Raw genomic sequence first — 26,532 nt, 5'->3', positions numbered from 1 at the left:
ATGCTGTGCTCAGATTATGACTTAGATAGGAAATAGTCCATAAATCCTAGTGACAATATGATAGCGTTATTCTTATGCTTAAATCTCCCTGTCACCATTTTAATATTGTCATGTTGTGTTGTCCTGGTTATTGCAGCTCACGCTTTACTATCTCAAATGCAGTCGTTTTATTAAACCAGTCATTAAAACTTATACTGCTTCTTATTGTCATTTATATATGAGACCGAAGTGTGAATGAGAGAACTGGATGCGACCTGAGTGACCACGACTACCTGAGAAGCCTAATATGTCATGCGCTCGGCTGCCCAATCATCCCTATCTCCTGGTAGAGATGAGGCACTGCTAGTTAGCTGGAGCAAAAACCCGGATTTAGGGCGACAGGTGTCACCCACAGTGGGTCAGACTCAAGGGGTCATTCTGACCTCGGCGGTAAAAGGCGCTTACCGCTGGTCAGAAGACCGCCATAACACCGCCGCGGTAAACCGCCACGGTCATTCTGACCCACAACTGCCAAACCGCCAAAAACCCGACCTCCACTGAAGGCCGCCACATCAGCGGTCAGCGATAAACTGGAGATGACCAAACCTCCACCGTCACGCCAACAGAAATACGCCCATGCCATTACGACCCACGAATCCACGCGGCGGTCATTCAAACGCGGTATTCCATTGGCGGTACACACCGCCGCAGTCAAAATACACACCCAGCACCAAAACACAGCCACATTGGACAATTTGAAATACACACACCTGAAACACATACATGCACCACTCCCACACAATCAATACGATATAAAACACACACCCACATCACCCACAAACCCCCACAAATCGAAATTCAGAGACAAGGCGCAATACACAGAGAGAGAGCACAGGGAACGCAAACCACAACACACACAGGAACCCAACATCATCACCCACACCACATCCACGCACAAAACACCACACACCACCACACTCATCACCACAAACACCTCACACCTCATCCACACCACCCCATGGCACCCCAAAGACACTCCAGGTTCTCGGACCAAGAACTTAGGGTCATGGTGGAGGAAATAATTAGGGTAGAGCCCCAGCTCTTCATCACACAGGTGCAGCACACCACAATAGCCAGGAAGGCGGAGCTATGGCAAAAGATCGTCGACAGGGTCAACGCTGTGGGACAGCATCCCAGAAATCGTGAAGACATCCGAAAGCGCTGGAACGACCTACGGGGGAAGGTGCGGTCGATGGTGTCAAGACACAACATCGCTGTGCAGAAGACTGGCGGCGGACCCCCGCCCACTCCACCCGAATTCACAGCATGGGAGCAAGAGGTCTTGAACATCCTGCATCCTGAGGGCCTCGCTGGAGTAGGCGGAGGAATGGACTCTGGTAAGTCTAATCTCAACTACTTCATCCCCCCCAACCACCAGCATGCCAACCCACACCCCCACCCTCACCCCCAACCCCCCATCACACATCCTCCCTGCTAATGTCTCACCAGGACAACCCACCCAACCCAACGCCAACCCCTGAATGCCAACACAAACTATGGACACCCATCACCTAAGCAAGACCACTGCACATACCCATCCCCCCCCACAAACCACCCTCACAACTCCTCCCACAAGGGAATGCCAGCACTGGGGGACAAGGGCACCCACAAATCGCACGCCATGGCACACACAGAAGCAATAACCATACTCTTTTACCCCTGCAGGACCCGAACGCCAACACACCGGCCAGGAGGGTCCAGAAATGTCCATCCCACCCCCAGAACAGGCCCCCAGTGATGACAGCAGCTCTGTCGACCTGGAACCTGATGACCAGCTCGGACCATCGGGGACCTCTGGACAGTCGGTTCCCCTTAGGCAGCCACAGGCCACAGCAGACCTACCCCCCTCTGGAAACACCAGCGCAGCACCCACCCAGCGGGCCCATGCCTCTGTTTCCAGGACAGGTCAAGCAGCGGTTTGTCTACCACTACAGGGCACCCAGGGTAACCCACCACCCCAACAACAACAGGGACCTGGGGGCAGTGGTAGTGGGCACACCGTCCAGGGGACAGAGGCCCAGGAACAAAGGGGAACTGGGAGGGCTGCTGTGCGACAGAGGGAGGACAGGCCTAGGGAACCCACTGTCCAAGAGGCCCTCACCACCATCATGGGAGCGTACCACCACTCCCAAGAGACGATGGCGACGGTCCTGGCCAGGTTCCAGGAGATCCAGGCCATGCAGGAGGAACAGTACATGTGGTTCCGGGAAGAACTGCGCAGCATCAGTTCCGCAATGGGTACAATCGTGGTGGCACTCAACCAGATTGTCACCACATTGCGGGACCATGTGGCCCCCCAAAGGGCCCCTGCCACTAGCATGGAGGAAGAACAGCCCACCACCTCCGCCGGCGCTAGTGGTCAGGAGGCCCCGACACAACAGCAACTGGCCACCCGGACTCCACCCCCTGCAGAACAAGAACCACCCCGCAAGAAAGGCCTGAGATCTAGGAAGAAGACAGAGTAGGATGTGAAGACCCCCGCCATGCACGGATACCCCCGGATGTCATCCCACTGTCCCACTTGTTCACCCTGTCCAACCTTGAACTGCCCCAGCTCCACCTTCCACAGGCATATGGACAATGCACCTGTGCGAACAAGAGTCTGGACTCTGCCATGGACATGCCTCCACCATCACCCATCACCCTTTTTGAACTATTCACCAATTTTTGCACTTCAATAAACACAATTATTGCACAAAAACCATCTGGAGTCTGCTATTTAATTTTTTTTTAAACCAAATGTATTCGAAATAACCAACTAAAAATGTCCAATTACATTGTGATGACAACATACCAGTGTCACACAGCGGTAGTCCATGGGGAAATAAACCAGAGGGCACTCCGTGGGGACCAGATCACTGAAATAGGAAGGGAAATTCACAACTAAGTTACCATACATTGGGGGGAAAGGTCAGACAGTAGAGAGCCAGTACTGTTAAAGATATAATAAAATGCTGGAGTAGATTCGTACCTGTGTGTTACTGGAAATACTGCAGTATCACTCTGTCCCTGTTGTCTGTGTCGTCCTCTTCGTCTTCCTCCTCTTCACTCTCCGCAGGCTCCACAGCGGCCACAACACCACAATCTGGACCATCCTCCTGCAGGAAAGGCACCTGGCGTCGCAAAGCCAGGTTGTGAAGCATGCAGCAGGCCACGATGATATGACACACCTTCTTTGGTGAGTACATTAGGGATCCACCTGTCATATGCAGGCACCTAAACCTGGCCTTCAGGAGGCCGAATGTCCGCTCGATCACCCTCCTAGTACGCCCATGGGCCTCATTGTACCGTTCCTCTGCCCTTGTCCTGGGATTCCTCACTGGGGTCAATAGCCAAGGCAGGTTGGGGTAACCAGAGTCACCAATTAGCCACACACGCTGTCTCTGAAGTAGTTCCATCACGTAAGGGATGCTGCTATTTCGCATGACGTACGCGTCATGCACTGACCCAGGGAACTTGGCATTAACATGGGAAATGTACTGGTCAGCCAAACAGACCACCTGGACATTCATCAAATGATAATTCTTTCAGTTCATGTACACCTGTTCATTGTCTTTTGGGGGGACCAAAGCCACATGGGTACCATCAATGGCACCAATGATGTTGGGAATGTGTCCAAGGGCATAGAAATCACCCTTCACTGTAGGCAAGTCACCCACCTCAGGGAAAATGATGTAGCTCTGCATGTATTTCATCAGGGCAGACAACACTCTGGACAATACCTTTGAAAACATAGGCTGAGACATCCGAGATGATATGGCCACTGTCGTTTGAAATGATCCACTAGCCAAAAAATGGAGTACTGACAGCACCTGCACTAGAGGCGGAATCCCTGTGGGTTGGCGGATGGGTGACATCAGCTCTGGCTCCAGCTGGGCACACAGTTCCTGTATAGTGGCACGGTTGAGTCTGTAGGTGAGTATGACATGTCGTTCTTCCATTGTCGACAGGTCCACCAGCGGTCTGTACACGGGAACATTCCTCCGTCTCCTCGCAAGTCCCAGCGGACGGTGCCTAGGAAGGACAACAGCGAGCACAGAGTCAATCAACCCACAGGTACGTACACACAGCATGCACAGTACACAAATCTCTCTGGATTGAATGGCTTGTATGAGTGTAGATGCAAGGCCTAGGCAGGTGTGACGCAGTAGGAATTAAGCCATGTGGGCCCTTGAAATGGCGGCTGCCTGACCTGTGAAGTGTGACAATGTGATGTGAGGTCATTGCGCTGGCGTGGCACACCGTGGCGGTAGGCGGTCGAAGACCGCGGCGCAAAGCCGCATTGGATAACATTGAACCCTATGGGTTTCAGGAGCCAATGGCGATGTGCGCCGGCGGTCGCGGTACACACCGCCGCGGTACACACCGCCGCTGCCGTAACCGCCATTTTCTCTCTGCTTAATCACTCGAGACCTGAGCATCCACAGGAGAGGACCTATACTGCAAGTGCTGCTGTGACCTCAGTCTGGAAGTGAGAATGGCTGCTGCAACTGGGGAAAGGGCCCCCGCCTTCAGTTCCGAAGAGTTGGAGAAGCTCGTGGAGGGGGTCCTCCCCCAGTATGCGCTACTCTACGGTCCTCCAGACCAACAGGTGAGTACACGGGGGCCAATGCATAGTGGGCAATGCCTGTGATGAGTGGGGTGGATGTACGATGGAGGGGAGGGGAGCGAATGACGAATGCATGGCACGACAGATGAGAGCATGTGCCACATGGCAAGTTTGGGGGGGGCACTCACACCCACCATACAGAAAAGTGATGATGTTTCTTTTCCCCCCCTGTACATGTCACATAGGTCAGCGCCCATCAGAAGATCGAGATTTGGTGTGCCATCGCCAAGGACGTCCGGGCCCTGGGGGTCCACAACAGACGGGGCACCCACTGCCGCAAGAGGTGGGAGGAAATCCGCCGCGGGAGCAGGAAGACCGCCAAGGCTCTGCTGGGGATGGCCTCCCAACCTAGGAGGGGGGCCAGTCATACCTTGACCCCCCTGATGTCCCGGATCCTGGCGGTGGCCTACCCCGATTTAGATGGGCGCTTGAGGACATCACAGCAGACACAAGGGGGTGAGTACCAGCACATTCAGCTATATTTGCGCGCAGTGGAGGTGCCTGGGTGGGGGAGGAGGGCTGTGGGTATCCCTAGGCCAGGGCGATTTCTTTAGGCTAGGCCCCTCCGTGAGGTATGGTCCTGTGCCCCCGCCCCCCACCTCTGTAGGGTGCCTAGTAACGCTATTCATGGACCTGTGTATTCTGTGTGGGCAGTTGTCGCCCATTGGCTTGTAGGGCATGTCCCAGTGAATGAGTAGTGTACCCCAAGTGCGCAGCGTAGTGCAGGGGGCTTCTGTGTCTGTCCTCTCCGCCAACAGTGTCCCCAATGCATGCACTCAACTTGTCTTTATTTCTCCACCCCCCCCCCCATTTTCTTTGTTTTTCTGTGAATGTGTGCATTAGCATCATCAGGCGGAGGAGAAGTGGCATCGGCGCAAGAGGGAGCTGCATCTCACATGGCCCCGGAGGGCCATGCAACGGACTCCGACTGGACCAGTGAGACGGAGGGCGAGGGGGGCTCCACCACGGGGACCCGTGCAGACGTCAGTGACAGCGACACGTCCTCGGATGGGAGCTCCCTTGCGGTCGCGGCAACATCCGTGCCCACCGATACTACAGGTACAGCCGCCACCCAGCACACCAGCTCCGCCCTCCCAGCAGCCCCTCGGCCTTCGGCCTGTGCCCGCACGGCCAGGAAGGCGGCCATCTCCTTCGCCCCAGGCACCTCAGGCCCTGCCCCAGTCACCCCTGCTGCCCTCAGTGAGGAGGTCATTGACCTCCTGAGGACCATCATTGTTGGACAGTCTACCCTTTTGAATGCCATCCAGGGTGTGGAGAGGGAGGTGCATCAAAGCAATGCATACCTGGAGGGCCTTCATTCGGGTCAGGCTGCCCATCAGCGATCGTTCAACGCTCTGGCCTCAGCACTGACGGCAGCGATTGTCCCTGTCTCCAGCCTCCCTCTTCTAACTGCCTCCACCCAGTCCCACTCCCCTGTTCCTCTGCCTATCCCATCCACACCTACAGACCAGCCTGCACACACCTCAACACCCAAGGGAAGCTCATCCAGACATAAGCACCACAAAACACACAAGCATTCACCCAAGCAACATCCAGATGCAGACATGCCAACAGCCACTACCTCCTCTGTATCCCCCACCTTCTCGTCTCCCTCCTCCCTCCCTGTGACGTCTACACTCACACCTGCATGCACACCACCATCAGCCAGTACACCAATCACCAGCACACCCTCCAGACCAGTCCGCACACGTGCAGTCACCACCCCCACTGCCGTGTACACGTCCCCTGTGTCCTCTCCCAGTGTGTCTGTCACCCCCGCTTCCAAACCACACAAACGCAGGCAGGCACCCACCCAACAGCCATCCACCTCACAACAGCCTCCAGCCCAAGCACCTGCACCCAAAGACACCAGACTTGACTCTCCTACAACCACATCCTCTTCCTCCACTCCCATACCCACTCCAGCTACCCTTCCCATTGCTCCTAAAAAACTATTCCTCTCTAAACTGAACCTCTTTTCCTCACCTGACCCACCCCCTCCTTCTCGTAAGAGTTCCAAAAACACCTCAGCCACCACCAGCCCAGCGACTCCCAAGAACGTCGTGACTGGTTTTTGGAGTCCGCCCTTTCCTTGGGCAGGGACATCGGCCAGCAGCAAAGGCACAGCCAGCTCCCCCCCTGGGAAGAGGACCAAAAAACTGAAGGGCAGGCGTGACAGGCCTGATACGCCTGCCCCCAAGGAGAGTAGCCTTGCACCGTCACCTGCCAAATCGGGTAAGGGAGCCAAGGGCCACGGAGAGTCTGCCAAGGAGGTCAAGGGCAGCAAAGCGCAAAAGGCAGGGAGCAGCCGACCTGGCCATGAGGGCCCCACCAGCCCCATTCCGGGGGTATCGGAGGAGACCCAGGGCCCCAGGACTCCATCACAGGAGGGCCCCGCAACGGAAAGGTCCGATGCTGACTGAGCGGGAAGTATTGGCCAGGTGTGGTTCACTCGAAACACAAGACAGGCACCGCTGAACAGGGGCCACCGTGAGAAGCACCGCTGAACAGGGCCCCGCCGTGAGAAGCACCGCTGAACAGGGGCCGCCGTGGCAAGCACCGCTGAACAGGGACCGCCGTGGCAAGCACCGCTGAACAGGGCCCTTCAAGACAAGCACCGCTGAACATGGCCCTTCAAGACAAGCACCGCTGAACAGGGACCGCCGTGGCAAGCACCGCTGAACAGGGCTCCGCCGTGAGAAGCACCGCTGAACAGGGCCCCGCCATGAGAAGCACCGCTGAACAGGGCCCCGCCATGAGAAGCACCACTGAACAGGGCCCTTCATGACAAGCACCGCTGAACAGGGCCCTTCAAGACAAGCACCGCTGAACAGGGACCGCCGTGGCAAGCACCGCTGAACAGGGACCCGCTGTGAGAAGCACCGCTGAACAGGGCCCCGCCGTGAGAAGCACCGCTGAACAGGGCCCTTCAAGACAAGCACCGCTGAACAGGGACCGCCGTGGCAAGCACCGCTGAACAGGGCCCTTCAAGACAAGCACCGCTGAACATGGCCCCTACTGTCAAGCACCGCTCCGCTGGGCCCTCATCTCAAGCACCGCTCCGCTGGGCCCTCCTGTCAAGCACCGCTCCGCTGGGCCCCTACTGTCAAGCACCGCTCCGCTGGGCCCCTCCTGTCAAGCACCGCTCCGCTGGGCCCCTACTGTCAAGCACCGCTCCGCTGGGCCCCTCCTGTCAAGCACCGCTCCGCTGGGCCCTCATCTCAAGCACCGCTCCGCTGGGCCCTACTGTCAAGCACCGCTCCGCTGGGCCCCTACTGTCAAGCACTGCTCCGCTGGGCCCTCCTGTCAGGCACCGCTCCGCTGGGCCCTCCTGTCAAGCACCGCTCCGCTGGGCCCTCCTGTCAAGCACCGCTCCGCTGGGCCCTCATCTCAAGCACCGCTCCGCTGGGCCCCTACTGTCAAGCACCGCTCCGCTGGGCCCTCCTGTCAGGCACCGCTCCGCTGGGCCCTCGTGTCAAGCACCGCTCCGCTGGGCCCTCATCTCAAGCACCGCTCCGCTGGGCCCCTACTGTCAAGCACCGCTCCGCTGGGCCCTCATGTCAAGCACCGCTCCGCTGGGCCCTCATCTCAAGCACCGCTCCGCTGGGCCCTCCTGTCAAGCACCGCTCCGCTGGGCCCCTACTGTCAAGCACCGCTGGCACATTGGCAGGCCCGGATCTGTGTCGGGCAGGGCTTCATGTGGCACTCTGCCCACCATGCCTCCTCCATGACCTGTGGACTCTGTAATCCACCTGATGGACTGTGGCTTTGCACCCCCCAGGATGGCACAGTGGGCAAGCCACCCACTGTATAGACTTGAGAGACTGTGGCTTTGCACTCCCCAGGATGGCACAGTGGGCAAACCACCCACTGTAGAGACTTGAGAGACTGTGGCTTTGCACTCCCCAGGATGGCACAGTGGGCAAACCACCCACTGTAGAGACTTGAGAGACTGTGGCTTTGCACTCCCCAGGATGGCACAGTGGGCATGGAGGCCCTTCGTGGATCTGGCGTTGTGGACTCATGTGGCTGAGGTGCCCCCTCTTCCCTTCCCCCTGAGGTGCCTGTATTTTATTTTTGTGATGCCCCAGCAGTGTTCTCTCCAATGGACTCGATCTCGTGTGTGGGCTTTGCCCATGTGTTGATGCACATTGGCCCACGGACATTTGAACTTTGCAAAACTGTGCCGGACTTTTGCTACCTGTATATATTTAGTTCTAGATGAATAATTATTTGTAATATATTGCTAAGTTCACTATACTTAATTATTGCTATAATATAGTTATATATTTTACAATCATTGCCTTTTGTCTTTGCATTTTTGTTTTGGGGGTTTGGGGGTGTCACTCTGACTTTTTAATCTGGATTGGTGTGTAGGTATTTCGGTGGGGGTGAGGGTGGGGGTGGGTGTGTCGCGTATGTGTGTGCCCGTAACCTTTCATCCTCCCCCCTCCCCTGTGTCGTAGGTGCAGTAATCACCGTTGTCGTCTGCGGCGACATTCGTGATCCTGGAAGAAGAGCAGGAAGGCAATGGCTGGGAGGATGTGGAGTTCCGGTTCCATGCTGTCCCGATTCCGCGTGGAGTGTCTCGAGGTGAGCGTTTTCCATTGGAAATGTCTGTTTCCGCCGTGTTTTTATCGGCGGGGCTCCCGCCCCGGAAAAGGTGGCGGATTGGTGAGTCGTGATAGGGTGGGCGGTACATTGTCTGCCGCCTGGCTGTTGGCGGTGACCGCCGCGCTGTTTGTTTGTGCCGCCGTGGCGGTCGGAGTGTTAAAGCGGCGGCCTGTGTTGGCGGTTCCCGCCAGGGTCAGAATTCCATTTTTTTGACCGCCAGCCTGTTGGCGGGTTGGCCGCCGCTTTAACACTGACCGCCAGGGTCAGAATGACCCCCTCAGTTTCTTGCTGCTCAAAATCCAGTAGTTCCATTAGAATAATGAGAGCCTACGTGACACTGCTGGACCATGTGGGCATACTGCCAGAAGAATCTGTTGTGCGCAGGAGGGCCCTTTTACATTATATATTTTCAATTTGGCCATTCCAACTCAAATTTGTGGGGTTGTTTAAAGTGATCAAGTTGAGGCTAGGATGGGGAAAAGGAAAGTATTGGAGGGGCATCTGGCCCATACACCCAGCCTCAATTGAAAGAATGCTCCATAGAGCCATCGGAGTTATCAGCTCTGAGATAGCCCTGCCAGAGAGGGGACTGTCATTGCACACCGAGGACTCCTCGGAGGACAGAGTTGATCATGAAGTTCCTACATGACTGACAACAGCCCCTCCAGATTCAGGTGAAATTGATCCAAGTGGCACAAGTGACTCTTGCTCAGCTGACTTCGAGCAACCTAAAAAGAAAGCAACAAAGAGTAGGCAACGTAGGGGCATATTTATACTCTGTTTGCACCGGATTTGCATCATTTTTTTTTTACTCAATTCAGGCACAAACTTAACTCCATATTTATACTTTGGCGCTAGACCCGTCTAGCACCAAATTTATAGAGTTAGAGTCATTTTTTTACAGTGGAAACCTAGCTTGCATCAATGAGATGCAAGGTAGGCATTCCCGTGCAAAAAGTGACTCAAAGACATTTGCGCCTTATTTATACTCCCGTGGTAAAATGATGCAGGGGAGGAGGAAGGCCTTAAAAAATAGCTCTAAACCTGTTGAGAGTAATCTTTTAACGCCTGGGCCAGGGCAGGCGTTAGAGGACCTGTGGGCTCATTTCCATGGTCTCCAACCGTGGAAGCAGTCCACAGGTGCCCTTCCCTGCACCCAGGGACACCCCCTGCCACCCTCGCTCAACCCTGGAGGACACCCATGGATGGGGTGACCCATCTATGGTAAGTACAGGTAAGTAGAGATAAGTATTCTTTTTTTATTTTTTAAAGTGGCATGGGGGCCTAACTTGGGCCCCCCTACTTGCCACTGTGCCCAATGGTCATGCCCAGGGGCCAGAAGTCCCCTGGGCATAGCCATTAGGCAGGGGGGCATGAATCCTGTCTTTGCTAAGACACGAGTCATTTCCATGGGGGTTGTGCGTCAAAAATTGACGCTAGTCAGGTTAGAGTCAATATTTTTTACTCTAACCTGACTTGCACCATTCTTTGGCGCACAACCCCCAGACTTCCCTACGCCTCCGCTGCCCGGTTAGCGTCATTTATTTTGACGCCCACCAGGCCTCAGCGCTGGCTACCGTTATTCATTAAATATGACGCCCGGCTGGCACGTTGAAATGGCAGTAGCTGGCGTTAAACTTTGGGCCCTAATGTGAGTAGAAGAAAAGCTGGGTTGTCTCCATCAGCTGTAGCTCTACCCCAGTTGAACTGGAAGGTGCAGAGTGTTCTATCCCAGCCCACACCCACATAATGGGGCACACCTAATTTGTATAGGGCTAACCTGGTTGAATTTGCCTCTAGGGTCAAGGACTTATTGGTAGAGTAGTTACTTCCAGTTTGTGCTTGTCTTGCAACTATTGAGAACAAGCTGGCACAAATTGTTGGTTTACAGTCCCAGACACAGTCTATACTTGATAACCCTATAACACACCAGGATAGTAGTGGGGTCCCATCTCAGGGTGGTGGGATTGCTCATTTGTGAGAAAAGATCGAACTCCAATTCATCTAAACCAGGATCGACTATGCTGGTGGGGCCATCCGTTGGTGGTCCACGTAAGAACATTTTGACTCCAAATACTTCTGTCCTTCAGGCTGATCCTGGCAATGCCGGCCCAAGTAAGGCAGACTTTGTACCTGACAAAGGTTGCTCCTACTCCCAAATAGCCACCCACTTTCCAGCAGAATTCAGAGGAGAGCACAGTTGCCGGTAATTAATCTTCCACCAGCTTCATGTCCCTATGTAGTGGTATTTGAAGGTGTCCCTTCCCTGTTTGGTGATAGTGTTGAAACAGATGATGCTTTGATAAATAAGGCCATGGGGTGGTTAGTGCGACATAGAGGGTTTTCTCTTGCCCTTACTAGAGAGCTGCTCCTTGTGAGGAGAATGGCCTGGATTAGACTGGGCAGGGTGGACCGAGATGGTGACTGTGTCATCATCAACTTTAGAACCATGTCCCTGGCAAAACGTGTCTTATTTGGTGAGCATCTAGAGATTGCTCCAATGTCATCACTGGCTCTCTATTTGATACTGGTTTCATTGCAATTATCTTATACCACCATAGTTCTATTTCTGGATCACTACTGTAGTGTTGTTTTTGTTTGAATGTGGATCATCATGCTGAACATAATATTGCTGTTATGTGCAGTTTCTTGTAGGTAATGAACTACAAACACATTCTTTCTCTCACAGAGCACATCAAAATCACCAATCTATGAAAATCACGGCATAAACTGTGCTAGGTGGAGTAGTTTGTGAAAAGGTTGCTTACTGGATCAAGGGACCGACTGATATTCTACAGACACCTTATATCTTGAAAAGTACTCTTGATGATATTGTGATATCTTGAGCCATTTCAGATCAATGGGACATAAAAAAAGGTTAAAAGAATGTTGAATAGCCTTCAGGTGTATACCACCCAAGACAATGAGGATACTTCTCTAAATGCTGAGAATCAAAAATAAGTGTTTTGTTTTCACCATTCTTGACATAAACTGAACTAACACAATGGGACCAATGCAGGGGTCTACTCATGAATAGCCAACCAAAATGCAGGAAGAAATTCCCTTATTTAAATAGTATTGAAGGTTCCAATCCAACAGGCTTCTAATATTTACAGAAGTAAGAAAAGCTACAAAAGAACCTAATTATTCATGATAAGCCTAAATATTCCCATAGATTTGTTCAAAATCTTGCTCTGGAAAAGAAAATATTGAAGAAAAAGGTATTTGGGGAACCACATTTTGGCAAATTCAGGTCAATGAAGCTTTATTTAGAGCATGTATAATTGAAATGATGGTCCTGAATAAACCTGTCCAGCAGACTACATGTTTAGGATTTAGTTCTAATAACAATTTTAAGAAACCCTCATTTTCAAAAGTCTATTGGGCCCAATTTCAAAAATGGAAATAGTGCCTTGCACTATTGATACTATTTCACCCAATTGATAACAGGGGTGTGGAATTTATTAAAATATCTACTTGTCCACGGGACAGGTTGCTTCTCAAATCTACTTGTCCTGTAAAAAGATCTACTTGTCCCTTTGGTGCCATGTAGTGTGGCGACAAATTATGGCAGCAATCTCATTATGTAAGTGCTCTGATAATAGCCTCTCTGATTATGCCAGGGCTACTACCATAGTAGGGCTTGAATACTTGCAGTTTCAATCCCTACTGTAGCAATTTCCTTATTTTGCCACCTTTCTGCAGATCTGCATACTGGGGCTGGAGGAAGCAGTAAGCAATAGTTCCAGGGCTGGAATGCCTTTGAGTCTGCAAACCTACTAACCTCTATGTTTTAAAGATTTTTACCAGCTTCTCTCTAATATTTTCCCATAATAAGAAAGGTTGGACATTTACTCCTGAGAATGGCAGAATTTTGAACTTCTTCCAGGGTTGGGAAGAATGTGGCTGAAGGGAAAATGAACTTCCAAATGCTCAATAGATTTTCACATGAGCAAATCTACACATCGTATTTACCCATGCTAAAATACAGTTCACAAATATTTTATAGGGGTATGACATATACCATGGGTGCACTTTTGTGACTTTCTTTAAGAATTTGGGGCCACATGTAGGTAGGTTCAGATTTGCGACCTGCAAATTGTGAGTCGCAAATCCGAATGTAGGATGGTGTCCCTGACACCATCTGTGATTCGAAAGGGCTTCGCAAATGCCCACCTCATAAATAATCATGAGGTGGGTCGCAACTTGCGATCCCCTCGCGAATGGCGGCCCTCACAGGGATGGTGGCCTGCTGGAGACAGCAGACCACCATGTCTGTGACTGCTTTTCAATAAAGCAGTTTTTTGGTAATGCAGCCCGTCTTCCTAAAACGAAAAATGAAACGTTTTCGTTTCATTTTTTCAGAGCAGGCAGTGGTCCACAGGACCACTGCCTGCTCTGAAAAAATGTTTACAGTGACATTCACAATGGGGAAGGCGTCCCATGGGGATCCCTTCCCTTTTGCGAAAGTGTTAGCACCCATTTGAAATGAGTGCAAACTGCGATTGGTTTGCCCCCGCGTTCGCGGTCACAAAACAATCCTACATTGCACTGCGAGTCGCAATTAGGAAGGGAACACCCCTTACTAATTGCGAGTCGCAAACCCGTTTTGCGATCCGGTAACCAGGTTACCGAATCGCAAAACTGGGTTTGTGCGACATGCAAAAAGCTACCTACATGTGGGTCTTGGTCCCTAATTAGGTCTGGTGTTAACAAAGACACTTTGTTTTTATTAAACTTCTATTTCTCTCCCTTTCGGCTGGCTTTACTGTGAGTGATCGCATTCTGCTCTTCCACAAGGAGCATATTGCCACACAAAGTAGTTTTGTTCAGTGTCGGGAACTACAGTGGCAATCAGTGACGTAACGAAACTGGAGGGTGCCCCTTTGCAAAGAACATGGAGGAGCCCTTTCTCCAGACTCACTCAGGGCAGGTGCTGTGCTGAAGGGGCCCCCTGGAGGGCGGTTGCAGGGCCTTTGTTATGCCGCTGGTGGCAATGTGTGCTTTTAGAGTTCAAAAACGTTTTGGGGGGGTTTTGACAGTGTTTGTTACAATGTTGAGGGCCTGGTAGCTCCCACAACAATAAAGTGTTACAAAAGCCATGTCAAAACAAGACACGCATTTATGAAACTAAAAGACTTATAAAAATATGTCAGATCAGTTGGCTTTGTCAGTGTGTGTTTATTTTCATGCTTCCCATAATCGTGTTGAAAATGGTTACACTGATTTTCCATTAGAAATATTTTTGGGAAATACTAGCATGCATCAACACATTTGACTAAATGACACTTCATTTGCATCTAATCAGAGAGCATTCTGGGAGCATTATACTTAGCCTCATAGCCTAAACTTTTCAAACATGTGTATACACGTTTTTTTTTTGTGTACTGGAACCAACGTCAGTAGTGAAGGGTGACCTTAAAACATTTATTTACAGCACTCACCCTAATAATGAAGGCTTTCAAATAATGAACCATAAATACAAGTTCGAACAGCATTGTCTTTTGGAAGCACATTACCTCAACTGCAGAGAGTTCCACATTCTGTAAACAGGCAGTCAAATGGTTTGTGCTGCAGGGGGTTGGGCCTACTTGTCCCAAGGACAAAGTAAACATAAACACTTTTTGCCCTTGACCCCAAACAAGATATCCCAGGTGTCAGGCAATAGGAATTCCACATCCCTGGATAATCATTTGTCACAGCCCATTTTCCCAGAGGTGCTACCAACAGATGAATCCATATTATCACCCTACTGCCCCAAACACTGTACCATCGATCAAATAAGTCAGATTTCAGGCACTGGATAGCAACTCTAGTATTGCAGCTCTAAAAATACAATCTGCAAGACCACAAACCAGTCTTAACTACAACAGGGGGCAACCTGAAACTCACACAATTGAACTTAATTACAACTTATGAGGGAAAACACAATATCCCGAACCTTCCAAACAATAGGTCAATGCCGTCTCCTCAGCCTGTTTCCACATGCCCTGTAAGATTTTCAAATGGCTCCCCCTTGACACAAGGAAGACAGTGACGCAGGCCCACATCACAAGCCGAATAACCTATGGCAATGCACTCTACACAGGCACCACCTCCAAACTCCTGCAGTGACTCCAAACAGTCCACAATGCAGCTGTCAGATTGATTCTCTACCTGCCTAAGAGAACTCACATCACCCAGCATCTGAAGGACTGCCACTGGCTCTCGATCCATAAGAGCTGTCTTTTCAAGCTACTTACCCATGTCTACAAAGCCCTCCATAACCTAGGACCGGCCTACCTAAACCTCCTCCTTCACCTCCACCAACAGTCCAGGAACCTCCACTCTGCACACCTCGCCCTTGCAGAAATACCACTCAAACGCCACTGCCACAGAAGAGGTAGCGCCTTCTTCCACCTTGCCCCTAGGGCCTGGAATGCTCTCCCCTCCACCTCTGTACCACAACATTGCTGACCCACTTCAGAAAGGGGCTGAAAACCTGGCTCTTCGAAGAACACCTTCAGCAAACTCTTAGATGCCCACTTGGGTGACAAGCCGCACTAGACGAATACTGATTGATTGATTGATTGATCCATAATAATGAAATTAAGATTTTTCTGGTGAGAATTCGTTTTGGCAGTCTAACAAGAAGAATGAACCACTTATTATGTTCTCAGCTGATTTGACTATTGGAGCTCTTGCTACCAAAATAAGATCACAGGATGCAGTAAAATCAACAGGAACTATTTTAAGAAATGTCCTGAAAGATTTAGATTTTGGACTTAATGACAACGTTTGTGATGTCCCAGAGCTCCACAAATCATGGGAGCCAACAAAAATGGCTGCTGTTGGTTTAAATTTTTTTACATCATTGTTTAAAATCAGCAAAGCAAAACTGTTACAAACTAAAGTTTTTCAGTTCAGAACAGAAGCCAACAACATTCACGATGGCTTTGAAGAAATAAGCAAAGAAGTGGAAGACAATTCCATGAACAGACAGGCTTATGCTGTGTAAATATACTGTCTTTTCCAATCATGTTTTATGAATTACATCACAGCAAAAAGAAAACTCTGCCACACATGATGACTGCCCTCGCAACCTATGACAAGTGCAAAAGTAGAGAGCTAATCACTTCCATGAGTAGGATTATACAAACTATAATGACATAGTACGGAACAGGAACTTGTTAGCAGCTCATGCTGTAAAATCTTATGAATCCAACAGCACACCAATTCCAAGTCACTTTACTAGGAAAGGATTTACAATTGCTGTTCTTGATCATTTTCATTTTAAAGACAGCTCTTCTTTTTCTGGAACATCCAGCACACATGATACTGCAATGGTACTTTTTCAAGACTGTACCAATGAGGTATCTGCTGGAAAACAAGCTGCGTCAGCTGTAGGTATAAACAAACAAAGCTGCAAACTTAAACCCAACCGCCTTGCCAGTGTGTGCAGAACCACTACAAGCCATCAACATGTCCCAGTCTACCAGAAGTTTCAAAGAGGCTGAGGACATGGATCTTCTTCTACCTGACGGAAAGGTTTGCCTTGCTGATGTAAGTGAATTTATCATATCGCTTAGTCGGTGCAGACTAAACGATGAAGAAAAGCCAGTTCCTTCGTATGCTGGAATTCATGCTCTGATCTCCCAGAATACTGCCTGACTGAAGAAAGTTGGGTTTTTGTCAGTTATACTATCTCCATTCACAAACTACGCAACAGTATACACATCTCTGAAAATTTTCCAAAATGTGCAAGCTCCACTTGAAGTCCAAGCTATCCTGCCAATTTTCTGCTATGAAGGTGTTTTCTGTACTGTAGCTGACATTTGTATGAGCAATCCAGTAGAATGTGCTGATCTTTATCGAATGATAGGCATTTCCCACATGACAAAACTTGCGTTGGGGTGTGCAGGAAGTTATCTCAGTGGATGTGGCATAAACAATGCACTTATTGAGGCTGAAATCTTTGGAAGCAAAACGGTCCAGTCAACACTGAGCAGAACTCATTATGCTTGCTCATTACAAGATATGCTCATCATATCTGAGTCTATAGAAACATTGTGTTAGAATCCTTTCTGGAACAAGAATGACAATTTAGGTTTTGTATATCCTATCTCAGAAGTGAACAAGGCACAGGGTGCACTTAATTTAAAAGCCATACTGCAAAGCCAGGCAATGTTGAATACACTCAGCATTTATGGGCAGAAGTCCTACTCCATTGGCCTGGCCAATGAAGCTGAAGATGTGGTTGCAACACCAGCACCGCCACTCCAGCAAGACTCCGCCCGTCATATTACGAGCTGCAATATGGCTTGGCATGGTCTTGCAGGTGTGGTGGTGCTGGCGAAGCAAATCCATCATGACCCTCCCTCTCGGATGACCTCCTCAACAGAGAACGTAAGTGATCTTCCGACAGTAGGAGGGTCTGTGTGTACATGTCTGTGTGTGTGAGTGCATGTGTGGTTGCTTGTGTGCAGGGGTGAGAGGGTGTCTGCGAGTATGCAATTGAATGTGAATGTGTTTGTGTGTTCGGTGAATGGGGGTGTTTGTGTACTTTTGCATGGGTGTGCCTGAGTGCCTGTAAGTGCGTGAATGCGTGCTTCAGTGTGCATGTGTGTCTCCGAGTGAATGTGGGGTGTAAGTAGCGAGTGAATGGTTGAGTGGGGTGCGTGTTTGTAAGAGTGTGGGTGCATGTGTGCATGTGAGTGGACGTGTTGGTGCTGTGTGTGCCAGCGATAGGAATGGGGATTCCTGTCACTGGGTGCGTTACCGCCAGGGTTTTTGTGGGGGGGTCACTGCCATGGAAAGCCTGGCGGTCTGCATCCTCGTAATCCGGCTAGCAGGCAGAGGCCTTCCGCCGGGCTGGAGGAGCTCACCGCAGGGCGCGTTGGTGCGACCGCACCAGTAGACCAGGCAGCGTTGTGGTGGTTTGGCTTCTGCCAAACCCCACAACTTGTAATGTGGCGGTCTTTATCGCTGGCTCCACCGTGGTCAGACCGTCACAACAAGGCTGGCAGTCTGATGACCGCCAGACTTTGTAATGAGGGCCCAAGTTTATAGAGTTTGTCTAATAATGTGAAGAAAAATTGGAACTCTGCAAGTTCTGGGTAAATGTTTTACACATGATAGCTCTAGTGAAAATCTTGGTACATGCTGACAGGCAAGGTGAAGAATGTGGATTCACTGTTTACTGTGTTTTTCCAATTTGTATTGAATAGTATTTGAACAGAATTAGGATGAAGCTAGAGGTGGAAAAACCATACTTCTAAAGAATTGTTTTTTTACGAAACTATATCAGGGGCCAGGATTAGAAACAATACCCAAATCTTTAAAAGGTTTTCAAGGATCTTTGGAGGAAGGGAAATCACCATGTACAATGCAAAAATCATGCCATCATTACTTTATGACTCATTGGTTTTCAGCACAAAAACAATTCATGATATCAACATTATGGGCCTGATTATGAGTTTGGTGAATGGTTTTGCCTATCTGCCGAACTTCTGACAGGGAGGTTGCTGCCATAGTGGCTACCTCCCCACCGGGTCCATTACAAGTTACCTACTAGGTCGGCGGGAGGAAACCTAAACTTTCGCCCGCCGGCCTAGCGGGAAAGACCCTGCAGCATTATCTCCGGCTCGTAATCGAGCCGGCGGCAATGTATCAGGATGCATAGCAGACAGTGAACATTGCGACGGTGCTGGACAGGTGGCCCCTGCACTGCCCATGCCAAGTCCCTGGGGCCCTCTGCACCCGTTCTCTGCCAGCCTTTTCATGGAAGTGTTCATGGTGCTGGCAGAGAACACAGATGTAATCCCCAGGGCTGGCGGTCCGACCAACGCACAACCACCGTTGTCATAATGTGTTGTCATAATGTGACGTTTGGACTGCCGCATTGGCGGCGGTCCAAACACCACCGCGGGTCTGGCAGTCAAGAGACTGCCAGACTCATAATGACCATTTATGTATATGCAAGCCATTAGATCCTTGTTCAAACTATTGTCAGCAACACCATTAAGTACATTATGGGCCTCATTTACATGAGGCATGCGCTGCCAGAATGTCACTTTTTATGATACTTCAGTGGCGCAGGCTTCTCATTCATGTCTACGAGGTGACACAAAGCCACCCTGCATGGCTTTGCATGGCCTAATAGATATGGAGTAAGAAAAGGCACTGCATAGCACTGCGTTGCCTTACTTTATGTCGAGGAGGATTTCAATGGGTGTTGCAGTGGGTTTTCCCATGCAACACCCATGGGGTTTTGGCACATTCCAAGAGATACAGGAACCTGTAAATCTAGGAATGTGTCAAAACAGTGTGCCTACCCAGAGGAGGTATACCGTGGAGAAATAACATTATTTCTCCTTGTTTTTTCTTCTTTCATTGTGTGCACATTGAAAGGGAAAAACGCCTTGATTGGTTGTTTTTGTTTAGGAAGGTGTCCCTTCCTGCACAAAAACAATCATGCCAACAACCCAGACACTCTTGCACTGTGTTGCAAGGGTGCCTGCGTTGGCGCTATGGACAAATTTGTGTACTGGCATAGGCAGAAAGGACAGGAATGCTCTATATGTGATTAATACCACTCATTCCTGCCCTTTCTTTTTGATGTAGAGCAGCAGTGCCCAGCGCCAAAAAATTGTAAATGAGGCCTTATTTTTGCAATAGAACTTTTATCATTGTGGGTGCATCCGACAAACAGCCAAGATAAATTATAACTGTGAATGCAGTAGGGCAAAAGCCGATACACTTACATGGCTAATCCTAAAAGTGCTAAAACCAAAATCGATACAAAAGGGGATTGAATCTCTCGCGACTAATAAGAAAAGCAACTCAAGAACACATTTACCCTGACTAAACAACTTCATTGAGATGCCAAAAAGTGCACATAAGAGATTAATAAAGATAACACTGCTGGATAACAGATGTGAGGATGACATGAATATCTTATACAAACATACAGAATTGGTTTCAAATCCTTAGGTTACTTCATGACAACAATATTTCACTTCAAATCTGCAAGGTCTTGTAAACATGTAATTATTAAGGTATGGATTAATGTACATGCCAATCTTACAGTCTGATGGGCCGTGGAATATTTCTGTGCAGAGATCACTGTATGCAGGTTGTGTGGTTATAAGGTAGAGTCTGCCTGTGCCCAACCTACTATGGGTATGAAAGAAGTACTAACGGGAATACTTTCAGGAATCCAAGGTGCAAACTGTACAACTGGCCATTAAATTGTGTTTTAATGCAAAATCTCTTTTGCAAACTTGACATTTCTTGAGCAAGCTTATTTTTATCTAAAACAAATAACTATGAAGTCATAGTTTTAATGCATTTGTTTATTCAACAGGTTTTATTCATCTGACTATTTTTATTACTGCTTTGTATTTCACGTATTTGTAAGGGAGTACCTGATTTTGTATTCCTTACAATTGTATTCATTGATTAATATAATAAAGTAACCATTCCATTCCATTTGGTGGAGTTCCAGCCCTCCTTCTGAGCATCATTTGTGGAGGTCTCATCTTTCTCTAAACAAAGCAATAAAATGAATCACAACTCCAGAATTAATCTCGACTGGAAGTATCCTACTTGAAAGCAATACGGAGAGGCCTTGCCATTCTATCTTGGGGACACATTTCTGGCTGCTCTAGTATAGCTATTTGCAAGCACCTGTTCTGGAATTTCCTTCAGAACTTCCCCTAGTTGAGTTGATCAATGTGAAACAGTGATGCTACCATTAAAAGTGCATCCCTCCTACTGTCGGGCATTTAAGTTGTTTATTGACAATTAGGAATAAGCAAAACGTTTTTATTTCTCACCATTCACAAACCTTTGGAGATGTTTTCAGAACAAATGGTGCTGTGAGAAGTACTTTGCTAAGTGTCAACATTGCTCAATAGAAGAGGATTATAAACTAGAGTACGCAGGAAAAGCATCACTTCTGATTCTTTGTCATGTCTGCAAATCCCTAGTGAAAGGGGGTAAATGGGTGAAGTGGAGAATAAATAATATATATTACATAGCACTGATGCTTTATCTGAAGAGGAATGCTTGCGAGAAATAGAGCAAGATTTATGTATTTCATGGGGGATTCATTACATCTGTGAAGGGTGACTGGGAATTGGCAATTTGAGGTGGAGGAGACCACAACATGGTAAAAAACATGTGACCTACTGTCATGCAGCGATTGTAACATCTTGTTGCATATGCCAAATCTAGAAGGGAAAGTACACTTAAGTGAAACAGAACAAAAATCTAAAGAAACAAAACTTAAGGAAATAATCATCGAAAGAAAAGGACAACAGAACAGAACCAGAAACAATAAGAGACATTCAACAGGGGGAGGAAGAAATAGAAGGACTCAGTGACGGAACACACATTGTTCCCCAGGAATCAGGAATGGAGAAGACATACATACTTGCATAAATGGAGCCTTTTAGAGGACTAAGGGGAAAAGATGTCATACATTCAGTCACCAAAGGCAAAAGAAAGATAAGAATGAGACGGCAAAGGACTCACATATTTGTGCTCCCTCTGAGCGACATTCTAGTGAGACCATTGCCAGGACCATCCCATACTTAGCACCAACTGAAGATAAGAGGAGAAACAATTTGTGACACCATTTTTTTGTAGACAATGTAATGTAATGTAATTCTAGATTTATAAAGCGCGTTCCTACTCAAAGAGCATCGAAGCGCTGGGAAGAAAGCACGTAGTAAAAAATAGACAGAGGATAAGGAAAATAACAGAAATAATGAAGATAGAAAAACATCCAATAGAAGAAACTGAAACAAACTAAATCAAAGACCCTGATCTTGATGTACCAAAAAAGTTACGAGGAAAGAGCCAAGTTTTCACCATTTTCCTAAATTTCATATGACCTGATTCTTGCCTAATATTCTGTGGGAGAGAGTTCCATCCTCTGGCTGCAGCTACTGTAAAAGCTTTGTCTCCCCATTTGGCTTTATGTGTGTGAGGGACCTGAATCAAGTGAGCTTGGGAAGACCTCAAGCTTCTTTTAGGTACATGCAGGAGGAGTCTGGAAGTCAGGTACTGTGGTCTTATTCCATGAACTGCCTTAAAAGTAAGACAGAGCGACTTAAACTGGATACGCTGCGCCACTGGTAACCAATGTAAATTCCTAAGACTCTCTCTAACTGATATACATTGTGGGAGATTAAGAACCGCGACTATCTTGAGGGGAGAAAATCTCTGTTACATACAAAAACAACAAGAAAATGAATCCAAATTTAAGAACTCACTCTACAATTCTGACTGTTGTATTATTTACAGTTAATCAACCTAATCCCCTTAATAGACACTTATAAGCTTATTTCTGAGGTGCTAACTGTGAAGAATGGCATTATCAAGACAGGTTTGTTGACTGTTGAGATGAGAAAGGGTTTTTTAAACTGGCTCATTAGTGATATGTGGGCATTAGGGCGTTGAAGAAGATAGTTTAAGATTTCTCAATAAATCTGTGGAACACTACCTACGATTGGTGCTTATGCTGTGTGATAAGTGGTAGATTCCATGGAACTTCACCTTCACCCGTGAAGCCTGTGGCGGTCTTCAGAACGGTCTTGGAGTAAGTTAGCATTGGACAGTTCTGGTCCATTTCAAGCAATGGGTGATGCCACATGGAGCCATTGTGATGTTGGTTTTTTATCCCAAAAAGCCTAAAGTCAGGTTCATAGATACTGTTCAATAATGCATGTGTTGGAATTCGGGAAGGGCCTCTTTAATTGGGCAGGAAATCCCAAAAGATTAGTCACCAAAAATGGGCCCCAGCTGGTATCTAAGATGGAGGAGCATTTCTTACAATTCAGTGTAAAATATACCGTTGGCTTTAGAGATCTGTTTGAAGAGGAAAGTAGCATTGAGAATGTAGTTGTTTTGGGCAGCAAGAGCAAGAATATTGAACGGTATTAGAATTGGAATGTGTGAAAGACCGGACACAGCAGAGGATGAAGTGGGTAATACTCAGCCTGCTGATAAAAAGAATTAACCAAAAATACTTTCTTACCTTAATGACTACATTATAATTTAAGAGTTTCGAAAATTGGGTGTTGCAGTTAAGCATTATTCTTTTTCTTTACCATCATCCAACTTCTTATTTTTTATCAGCCTTTGTACTGAGTTTAGTTTTGTATGTAATCATTTAGAGTAATTTATTTCTGTTTTGTGACCAGGTTGTAACCAACTATTAATTGTAGGGAGAGAGAACGTTTCTGATGTTATTGTTGCCCATGTGTTGCTTGTGAGGAATGCAAAAGGAGATTAAGGATGACCCATTGAGATTGTTTTGTGAAGGTTCTTGGAATCAGTAGCTTTTGGTGGAGATTGCTGGGTGGACATATACATGAGTACTTCAATAATGTAATTAGGGCCTGATTTATGAAAAGGTTGCGCTGCCTTTGCGTCATTTTGTTACGTAAAAGCGGTGCAAATAAAAAAAATATAATTGTATTTTGTCAATTTGTGCCGCTTTTGCGTCAATAATGATGCAAAGGCGGCACAATTTTTTCGTAAACCGGGCCCTAACTCTCTCATTTAATTTCTAGAAGCTGGTCTTCTGAAAATGAGAGGATATTTTCTATCTTAATTGCTTACCGACAGAGAATGTGACTTTATTTCAGCCTTAACTTCCTGTGTATCCTAATCATCCCTACCAGAGTTGTCCTCACTACAAAGACTGTAAATACACATAATTCATTTGGTCATGCTGTTTCAATCAACTAAGATTGGTAATTCCTATCAATTTATTTATGGTAAGATACTTATGCTTATTAAGCCCTTTAATAAGTTAATAATTTTAGGTAATAACAAAGACTATTGATTTATGATTGACAACAATATATGTTGATGTCTTTGTAAATATCACTTTGTCTCTTTTCTGCAGGGATGATCAATTAGCATTTCACTGTTCCCCTCTTCGTGATGCTGAAGCTGAGTTGGTGAATGCCTTCTGGATGAATGGTGGGAACGAGTCGAGCCTCAAATATGCACGCCAATGCATCCAACACCTGCCCTCCCTGTGTATACGAGACCCAGGAGGGAAGCCCATCTCATGGTGTGTCATGGACCAGACATCAGAAATAAGGATGGTTTATACTTTGCCAGAATATCGAAGCAAGGGGCTCTTCACAAACCTCCTGATTTCCTTCATGGCTTTCCTCTGCTTACAGTGGGATGATTTCCCATTCCACTTCATCACCAGCAAGGACAATGTCCAGATACAGAGTGTAGCGAGAAAAGTGGGTCTCCCAAATGCACCTTGTGGATTCTTTCAGTGGATCTGTCAGCCCCAAAGGAGGGTATGTTGAATTAGAACTGGGGACGTTGAGGATCAATCTGTGTCATCTTGTGTTTGTTCAAAATCTTCATTCACCAAAGTAATGCATTTTCTAAATTGAGATGCTGGGATTGGGAATTCACTGATGGCACTCAGACCAGCCTACAAATGACAAGTGGTCCCTGGAAAAACACCATAAACATATTCACAAATAAACATTTAAATTGTGAACCATTTCCTTATTTACTGTCACCCTGTCACATCTAACTTTGCTGCACAGGATCAGAATGTGAAAAGCAGCAGTAGTTGTTCAGTCTCCTGTGTCTTCTAGGCATGCCTTCTGGACATGTTTGTCTTCCTTCACTCCACTCATATGGAGGTTTTTTATAGGCTTAGTCATACTATAACATTAGCTACTTGATCCACATCATGCTTTGGACAAGGATGCTTCTATTATTTATCGGGTGCTGGTTGATTTACTCAATCTTTCCATTTCCTCTCTGAAGGTTTCCTATACATAGAAACATGCAATGGTGACTCCTTTATTGAAAAACGTCTTTATTGGAAAAAACATCTCTTGACTCCTCCAAACTAGAAAACCATTACCCTATTTTCCTTCACTTTTTAAAAAACTTTGGAAAAGCATCAGCTATCATGTTACCTCGAATCACACACCTTTTTCATTCTTTCCAGGCAGGTTCTTCCCTGACTATAGCACTGAGGCTGCCCTTTTAGCAGCTACTAAAGAACTTAGGCACAGATTTATGAAAAAGTGGCGCATTACCTCTGATGTGCCTCTTTTTCAGCGCCCACCTACCAGCACCTAAAGACACCATGGTTGTGCTGCATTTAATATATGGCACACCATGGCGGTAGTTAGGACAATAGCATCAAGATGTTTGATGCTAATGTGACCCTTTGCTACATTAGCGTCAAAAATGTTGATGCTAGTGTAGCAAAGTGCAGGGAGGCCCGTTGATTACAATGGGTGAGTCATGTTAACCCCTGCCCTTCAGCAGGCGTTAAAAATGATGGCAAAAGTGGCACAGTGAAATCTTGTAGATTTCACTGCACCATTTTTACGGGCTTCCTAATGCTGGAACGCCCCCTCAATACATTATGCCTGAACGCAGGCTTAATGTGGCGCAAGGGGTCAGAAAGTGGCGCCATGTATGCATTGCACCACTTCGAAAATATGATTTTCACACTCCCACCGGGACCCCTGGGAGTGTGTTTGGTGGCTGGAGTCTTCCCCCTCTCCCGCCTGGCACTGGCCAACTTCTGATGCTTCACAGGTGAGGGACTGTCTGTGCTGTGGCTCCGTGCCACACTGGCTGCCCTGGTGGCCGGTGCACTCCAGATTCCGGTGACTACAGGCACCACTGGTCCCGGAGATGTTGTGGCTGAGGTGCTAGTTCGGGACCTAGGAGACGGACGGGGTGGGGGAGGTGTGGGAAAGAGGTCAAGGGTGGACAGGAAAAGTTTTTGGGAGACACTGGGACGGGTATCTGGAGGGTGTTTGGGAGTGGAGGAAGAGGTGGTGGTTGTAGGAGGTGAACGTTTGGTGACTTTGGTTGAAGGTGCATGCGCTGGAGGCTGTTGTGAGGTGGATGGCTGTTGGGTGGGTGTGTGCCTGCGTTTGTGTATCTTGGGAGGGGGCGTCACAGACACACTGGGAGAGGACTCAGGGGACGTGTGAATGGTAGTGGGGGTGGTGACTGCACGTGAGCGGGGTGTGGTGGTGGGTGTGCTGGAGAGTGACGTAGTGGCTGTGGAGGTGGTGCATGCAGGTGTGAGTGTAGACGAGACTGAGAGGGAGGAGGGAGACGAGGAGGAGGGGGACACAGTGGAGGCAGTGGATGTTGGTGTGTCTGCATGTGTCTGATGCTTGCGTGAGTGCCTGTAGGATGTGTGGTGCTTATGTTTGCCAGAGCTTCCCTTGTGCGTTGACGTGTGTGCATGCTGGTCTGTAGGTGTG

At 48.1% G+C, this 26,532-nt stretch overlaps 1 protein-coding gene across 3 annotated transcripts in view; it reads left to right on the top strand.

Annotated features, from left to right (window-relative positions):
* The window catches only part of LOC138287442 (putative glycine N-acyltransferase-like protein 1B), a 253,972-nt gene that overhangs the window by 212,151 nt on the left and 15,289 nt on the right, over positions 1–26,532 (top strand). For 2 of the 3 annotated variants that reach the window (XM_069227867.1, XM_069227866.1), the window contains one exon: positions 24,162–24,576. The exons of the other annotated variant lie outside the window; for it this stretch is intronic. In XM_069227867.1, the coding sequence (XP_069083968.1) occupies positions 24,162–24,576 (415 nt within the window). The remainder of the gene's footprint in view (positions 1–24,161; positions 24,577–26,532) is intronic. 3 annotated transcript variants of the gene reach the window in all.

This window comes from Pleurodeles waltl, chromosome 4_1, assembly GCF_031143425.1.
Source record: "Pleurodeles waltl isolate 20211129_DDA chromosome 4_1, aPleWal1.hap1.20221129, whole genome shotgun sequence".
Taxonomy (NCBI): domain Eukaryota; kingdom Metazoa; phylum Chordata; class Amphibia; order Caudata; family Salamandridae; genus Pleurodeles; species Pleurodeles waltl.
This window is presented reverse-complemented; position numbering and strand designations above follow the sequence as displayed.